Here is an 8643-nt window from a genome sequence, read left to right on the forward strand (position 1 = left end):
TTGAGCTAAATAATTGTAGAAGAAGAACAATTACAAAGAAGAAGGAGATTTATACTCAAATCATTGGTTACCTTCATTCATCTCATCCCGTCGTTTAAGTACAAATACTACAAATGACTTAAACGGTAATCGAGAAAAATAAAGTGGGGTGTTCTTCGTATTTATTTATGGTGGAACAGGTAAAACGTACTTATGGAAGGCCTTATCAATTTTCATAAGATCAAAAGGCGAAATCGTCCGAACTGTTGCTTCAAGTGGAATTGCTTCATTATTGTTAACCAGGGGTCGAACAGCACATTCCAGCTTTCATATTCCGATAAATCTGAATGAGGATTCTACTTGCTACATGGATCCAGGCACAGACGAGGCACAATTATTAGGATAAAGCAAATTAAATATTTTGGACGAAGCTCCAATGGCTCACAAACATGGCTTTCAAGCTCTTGACAGGTCTTTAAAATATGTTTTATATTCTAATTTGCTATTTGGAGGAAAAGTGGTTGTATTTGAAGGAGACTTTCGACAAATCCTACCTGTAGTTCAAAAGGGCACTAGACAAGACATAGTAAACGCCTCTCTTTGTTCTTCTTACATTTGGAGTGAATGCAATGTCTTGAGTTTCACAAAAAACCTAAGGTTAACTATGGGTAGGCCATCAACAGATGTTGAAGAAACCAGATTATTTACGAAATGTCTTTTAGATATATGTGAAGGTAATGTTGGCAGTCCTAATGATGGTGTTGCAACGATAGATATACCTGATGATATGCTTATAAAAGATTATATTGATCCTATATCAAAAAATTTTGACTTTGTATATCGGGATATCCTACAGAATAACGAGAACCAACATTACTTTCAGGATAGAGCCATACTTGCACCAACAAACGAAATTGTTGATGAGATTACTGATAGTTTGCTCAAGTTTTTTCCAGGTGATGAAGTCGAGTACTTAAGTTCAGATACCATATGTAGTTCAGAATACATCAATGACACTGTTGATACAGCTTTATACCCACCTGAACTGCTTAATGGTCTAAGAATATCCGGACTACCAAACCACCAGCTTGTGCTAAAGGTTGGTGTTCCTGTTATGCTTCTTAGAAATCTTAACCAGAAAGAAGGCTTATGTAACGGTACTCGACTGCAGATTATATCTTTAGGTACTCGTGTAGTTATAGCTAGAATTATTTCTGGAACTAACATTGGTCATAGAGTTTTGATCCAAAGATCGCCAATGACTCCATCAGACAACAAAATAGCATACAAATTTCAATGACGACAATTTCCCCTTGCCGTATGTTTCACGATGACGATAAACAAAAGCCAAGGTCAATCATTATCTAGGGTTGGTTTGTACTTAAAAGAACCCCTGTTGTCACATGGACAACTATACGTAGCCTTGTCAAGAGTTACAAGCAGGTGTGGGCTTAAGATTCTGATTCTTGATAAACAAGGTAATCTGACCAATACTACCACAAATGTTGTATACAAAAATATTTTCTTATTTGTAAAATACCTGGGTATTATTTCTTTTGTAAATCATATAATTTTAATGTATGTTATAATTGTATTAGCAATATATGATAATTGTGTTATTGATTGTGTTTGCTTAATGTTTAAATATTATAATTTTCATTAATTCCCCGTGTAATACACGGGTCTCAAACTATATACTAAAATGCAATTGGACGTTGTCTCACAATTATCTACTGTTCATAACTTTAATATATATGATGTACACAAAATTATACATCTTTTATACATCAAATACGCTCCAATCCGTGGTATTTCTTGGGAATTTTAGTTAGAATTGATACTTAACTTGTTTAATTTGAATTTCCAGGGATAAACGAGCTAATAAAAGAGAAACGAACAATTTTATAGAAGAAATGGCGATGAATGAACTTCCAAAGCAAAGCATGCCCCATGCCCAGAAAGACACAGCCCAATGCATAGTCAGGCACAGCCATGCGCTCATTCAAGCACAACGTGATGTCTACCTTAACTAATAGAAAAGTACAATTTGTCATCTAGCAAGGTCAAGCACAACCATGTACCCACTTTGGCACAACTCGATGCTTAACATGATGGAAGCAAAAAGTACTATTGTCTGCCAACAAGGGTTCACACGGCCCATGCTTGAATTGGCACACCCCGATGGTCAAATGTATGCACATGCTTCAAGTACAAAAGATATTCTGTCAGAGATTTGAGGACCAGCATGGGTTGTGCCGACTTTGGCATACCCTGTGCCTCCTGCAGCAGTTTGCCTATAAATTGGCCTTTTGTGTTCTCTTCTACAGACACCGACTTACATACACAAAAACACTCCCTTATCACCATAATTCCAGAAGATTGAAGGCAAGAAGAAGCTCTTGAAGATCCGTACAACATCAAGACGGAGTTCTAGCATTCACATAATCATCTAGCTTGGTTCTTGGGTTAGATTATCTTAAAGTTAATTATGAATGCTTTGTTCTTTTATTTTGATGTATATTTCATTATTATCATGAGCTAAACTCTTCATATCATCTTAACTTATGATGAAACTTGATAATTTTTGATGGTTTGAAATAATATATGGTAATTTTATGTTGAAATAATGATCAATTCTTGGTTATATTTTGATGAAATATTGTGTTTAAACAATTGAAATTAATATACAAGAATTATAAATGGTATGTCTTGTTATGTTGAAAGAATCTTGATTTTATCATTTATTTATAAATGTTGTTCTTGCAACTTTATAACTTTTAATCTAGAAATAGTAAAAATAATTCTTGCAAATTAACATGAAAATTGGTTAAACACAAATCCTCATGTTTAGATTTGAAAAAATTGAACATTTGTTATGAATTGATATTCTTGTCAAGTAATATTATAAGTATTTTTTAACACAACTATTTTGATATTACACTTTGGTTGAAAATTCATAAATTAAAGGAATACTTGAACTGTAACACCCCGTAACCGCAGCGGAAACGTAAACGGGATGCAACAGACACCTCTGATATCAACCACATTGTTTATAAAGCAAACTGAATACATTAATATACTTCAAATTACATTATCTCGTATTTCATTACCGTCTAGATGATACACACATCATGCATTACGATACATAATTCTATTTATTATAATGTATCCTAACATCCTGCACGCAAATCTTACACACATCAAGCACTTAGCACGTAAGCAATCACTTCATCTTAATTGTACCTGAAAAGCATGTGAGAAAACGGGTCAACTACGAATAGTTGGTGAGTTTCACAATTCGAGTAAACCATGATAAATCATTGTCAAAATATAATATTATCGATGTAATTATGCTGAGCCCACAAGTGAAACCTCTGTTAACCCAGTACTGTACCCGTTCCGGGGGCAATGTTAACCCAGAAACACTTCTAGGGACATCTGGGGACACTGTTAACCCAGTACAGTACCCATTCCGGGGGCAATGTTAACCCAGAAACACTTCTAGGGACATCAGGGGACACTGTTAACCCAGTACTGTACCCATTCCGGGGGCAATGTTAACCCAGAAACACTTCTAGGGACATCTGGGGACACTGTTAACCCAGTACTGTACCCATTCCGTACGATTCCCGTACAATCAAATATTTATAAATACACGCAAATCCATGCGTTCAGTATGTACTTAAACATTTCAATAGTAACATGCTTTCCGCCCCGGGAAAATATTTAAAAACAATTCAGAAAAAGGTGCTCGTGAAACTCACCTTAGCACATGCAAGCAGGTAACAACAGTCATTATTAGTTAACACGTCCAATCTGTAATATGATCCCTACGATCGTTATTATACATTTATAGTTTATATAATCTTTAACTGTGTTAACCGGTACATCTGGGGACACTGTTAACCCAGTACTGTACCCGTTCCGGGGGCAATGTTAACCCAGAAACACTTCTCCGGACTCAGATTGTGATATCGTTTAGAGTTTAGTAGTCAAACTTACTATTAGTTTGTTTTTCCCGTTTTGCGTGCCTAGCATGGTTATCCGTTTTTACGTTTCAAAAATGAGTTTGGTCACACACGACCCGAAAATAGTCGTTGACTGATAATTTAATTAAAGTTGTGAAATTAGAGCTCGGTTTAGACGCCCCGATTGGCCGCGGGACCCGTTTCCGTCTTTAGTGCACCGGAAACTGTTTTATCGTTTAAAATTACCCAAATCATCCGAATTATTTTCGGATAATTTATTTTTACTTGTTTAACTCAGTTATATGAAAATAGTTCATTTTTAGGGTTTTTATACACCAGTCAGCTCGTCTACCCGAACTTTGCTGGTTTATGCGTTTTATATTATAAAAGTTCACTTTTATTCCAAATAAATATCCGTTCATCCTCGGATCTTGAGATTTTGCACAAATAACATTTGACAGTGGGAAAATTTATAAAAATATTTCCAGAATTAATTTTTATATTTAAAATTTATTTATCTATTTTTAAACACTAAATATGTCGTAAATACCAAACGACCATAGAAAAATCCCAAATTTTTCCTGGATGACCCCTGCCATCCACATAGTCCCCTGTAATTTTTCCGGAACCAAAATCTCTTTTTACATGCCATTTTCACTAAAACCGAGCTAGAAAACCTAGAACTCGTTTAACCGAAAAGCCTACTTAGACTTCTCCAACTGACCTAAAATTTTGTGTGTGAATTATACATGTTATAAAAAGCTTATCTGGAATTTTACAGAATTTTTCATGATATTTTACTATTTTTCACCATTTTTGGCCAAAACCGAGCATTAAATTCACCAAATATTCATCCTTTGTCCAAAAATTACCAAAATTTCACAGAACTCTTATTTTCATGTGTTTAACACCTCTGTCAAATTTCATGACCTAACTCTAAACCGTCAACAATCTGTCCAAAAACACTTAACCGAACATAAACCGAATATACCTTTCGTTTTCCGCTACTACAAGCTACAAACTCGTCTTTCCGCCTTATCTACCACTAAATACAGAACCTACAACCAACATACCACAATACCAAGCAAGTTACACTCACAATCAAGCATCTTACACTATAGTTTCGGTTATTGTTTCAAAACTAAAGTTTAAACCGTAAAAATTTGTTTTTGGTTCGTTTAACTCCTTTCTTGGACCAAGTTCCCTTGTATAACCCGTATACATCACTTGATCATGCAAGAATCGGTTTTCATCTTTGAAACCTCATTTTCTTGCAAATAAACTCAAGAAACGAAGATGGAAACGTAAATAACTCGATTTTTACCTCGGTTTTCTTGCTAAAAACTCGGGTTTTTAGATGATCTTGTGGAGAGAATTGATGAACAAAGCTATGGTTGTTTAAAAAAAATAACAATGAATGGGGTTTAACCCCTTTTGGTCCGATCGGTGTGAAGGAGAGGTGGGGTGGGACCCACTTCTCCATTTCTAGCCACATGTTTGGATTTCCGAAATCTGGATAATGTTTTGGATAATCTGGTTCAGTTCGTTTTTCGGTTAAATTTTTAATTTAGCTTAAAACGAGGGTAAAACGGTCGTTTTTCGGCTTAAAAATGAAATTTATATAAAACCGATTTAAAAACTTTAAAAACTTAAACCATGGCATTTATTATCTTAGAACATCATATTATTAATAATCGCGCATCTTTTTCGGCTTGATCGATCGTCTCTTGCTCGGTTTGGTATTAAAGGTTTCGTTTAACGTACCGAAGTACCATTAAATCGAAAATTCTTTTTCTGAGCTTTAATTCACTTATCCCGAAGCTTTAATACTTCGTAAACATCACTAAATATCATATTTCTCGTCTATAATGTAATCCTCGATTCGTTCGGGTTTCAATAACTATCGATCGATTAATCGCATATTCAATGCAATGAATTATATATTCACGTACAATCAATACAGTGAACCATGTATTCTCGTATAATTACTATGGTAATTCATGTCCCCGACATTAAATATAACGTAACTATTGTCTACCGGTTAGGGTATACCTGGTTTAGTCGGAATCGTTACATTCTCCCCCCGTTAAGAAATTTCGTCCTCGAAATTTTACACACCCACTATCCCCTTCCGAGAGAAAGGTGGGGGTTTTTCCTTCAGAATTCACCCTCGCGTTACCAGGTATAATCTGGTCCTCGCTGTGAATTCCACTTAATCTTAATCAATAAAGCTTGGTATGTCCAAACTGTTTAGTTTTCCCGTCTACTATCTCTACGGAATTATTTATGATATCAAGCATGTCTTCTATGAGTACCTCCATTACTAGTACTTTCGTTGCCTCGTCGCTTAGGTGCTTTTCAATCCGTATACATGGCAAAACATCATGTATAGTACTTAGCCCCTGGAGTGCTTTAATCGATAAACTAAATGACCAATCATGGAGATAGTCTCATGAGGTCCAATATATTAAGGAGCTATTTTCGGTTTTGCCCAACCTCATATCACCTCTTTAAGGTGATGCCTTAAAAATGCCTTGTCACCTCTTTCCAGTGACAATGGTTTCCTTTGAATGTTGGCATAAATCCTTTGCCAATCCCGCGCTGCTTTCAACTTATCTTAAATATTATAAATCTGATTGGTTGTTTCTCGAATCAATTCAAATCTTATGGCTTGATTGACGCCCATCTTCCATTTCACAAATTGGTGATAATTACTTCACCCATAGAAAGCTTCAAGCTCTCGTTGCTTCCTTCCCCGCCTTCCAATAATGTAAGTAGAATGACTATTTCGATCTGAGATAATTGAAAATGGTACTCCACGACGAGATACCATTTCACCATCATGAATTTGGGCGAGGATTCATTGTGTTAATCGTCATGGATTGGGATGAAATGCGAGGATTGGTTAATCGATCCGAGATTACCCAATTTACATCATGCCTTTGATATATCTTGGGAATTTGCGTCCCGAAATCCATTGTAATTTATTCCCACTATCATTGGCGAATTTTCTGTCGTTGTGGCGTTCCCTAGGGTTTTCGGTGTGCAGCCTTATCTCTTGCATAACTTAAATATTCACCAACATACGTAACCATATCTTTCTTCAAACTCGGCCATTAATAAAATTCTTTCAGATATTCGTATTATCAATAGTCTATTCCGATCCTGGATGTATGGAATATTTCGATCTATGCGCTTCGTCCATGATTAATTCACGAAGGTCATGGAGGGTCGGGATCCAAACCCGATTTTTGAAGTAGAGAATCTCGTCCACGCGCTGTTCGAAATTCTTCCCATTGCCGTAAAGTCCCTCCTTTTACAATTGTTCCTCTTTCAACGCCTCACGTTGAGCGACTCTAATCAGGTCCGAAAGGTTCGACTGGACTATAATCCCCAGCGCTCGCACTCGCAATGGCTTAACCCGATCTTTCCTACTCAAAGCATCGGCTACGACATTAGCCTTGCCGGGGTGATAACGGATGTCACAGTCATAATCGCTTAACAACTCGACCCATCTTCGTTGAATATGAGACTGCGGTCTCTTATCATCTATAAAATTTGTACATTTGCGTCGTACAAAGGATTATGAGTTGGGTAATGCTAAAAATTCTTCAATAAACCGCTGATATTCTCCGGCTAGTCCTAAAAATTGGCGCATTTCCTTTGGCGCCTTGGGTGACTGCCAATTTTAATGGTTTCTATCTTATTTTGATCTATGTGAAGTCCTTGTTGCTTTACAACATGACCAAGGGATTATGCTTTCTGTATTCAAAATCACATTTCGAAAACTTCGCGTACAACTCCTCTTGCTTTAACACTTCCACAATTTTCCTTAACCGTCGTTCGTGCTCTTCTTTACGTTGCAAATATATCAAAATATCATCAATGAATGCTATGACAGGTTTATCAAAATAGAGTTTACAGACTCGGTTCTTGAGTTCCATGAACACTGCTTGCGCATTTGTTAGCCCGAACGGCATAAGTAAGAATTCATAATGGCCGTAACGAGTCCGAAACGCTGTTGTTGCAACTACCTCCTCTTGGATTTCTCATTTGGTGATAACTATATCTAAGATCAATTTTCTAAAAATAAATCGCCCCTTGCAGTTGGTTAAAACAGATCATTTACTTCGAAGAAGTGAATACCTATTCTTGATCGTCACTTTATTCAATTCTCCCTAATCAATACATATCCTAACACTTCCGTCCTTCATTTCCCAAATAACACTGGTGCACCCCATGGTGACTAACTAGGTCGTATAAAACCTTATTCAATAATTCTTGCAACTGACTGGATAATTCTTGCATCTCGGACGGTGCAAGTCGGTAGGGTGCCTTAGCAACAGGACCAGCTTGAGGTATTAAATCGATTCTGAATTCGACCTGTCGGGTTGGCGGTAATCCAGGAAGTTCTTCTGGGAAAACTTGTGGAAATTTGCGTACCACCGGGATATCATCCACCCGTTTCTCCTCAGAATCTGTGGCCGTCAAGCTCGCGAGATACGCCACGCATCCCTGGCGTAAATATTTCAACACCTTGAGGTGGGATATAAATGGTATCATTGTGCCCGACTTCTCTCCTTGCACTAACACCTCTTCGTCATCCGACACCCGGATCTTGACGATTTTCTTTTCACAGTTTATTTCCACATTGTTACGTGTTAACCAATCCATTCCCACTATTACGTCAAAACTT

The 8643-nt window shown here is 36.8% G+C and overlaps 1 protein-coding gene across 1 annotated transcript; it reads left to right on the plus strand.

Moving 5' to 3' along the window:
- Positions 1–415: 415 nt before the first annotated feature.
- On the plus strand, positions 416–1279 carry LOC143635319 (uncharacterized). The gene has a single exon (XM_077103182.1). The coding sequence runs from the start codon at positions 416–418 to the stop codon at positions 1277–1279; it is 864 nt and encodes a 287-aa protein (XP_076959297.1).
- The last annotated feature ends 7364 nt before the right edge of the window (positions 1280–8643 follow it).

Source organism: Bidens hawaiensis, unplaced genomic scaffold, assembly GCF_021521415.1.
Source record: "Bidens hawaiensis isolate Kalapana, Puna unplaced genomic scaffold, B.hawaiensis_p1.1 tig00000536_1, whole genome shotgun sequence".
Lineage (NCBI taxonomy): Eukaryota > Viridiplantae > Streptophyta > Magnoliopsida > Asterales > Asteraceae > Bidens > Bidens hawaiensis.

What these genes read in the sequence shown, in the direction of transcription:
- LOC143635319 (XM_077103182.1), top strand. Translation starts at nt 416, where the DNA reads ATGGCTCACAAACATGGCTTTCAAGCTCTTGACAGGTCTTTAAAATAT.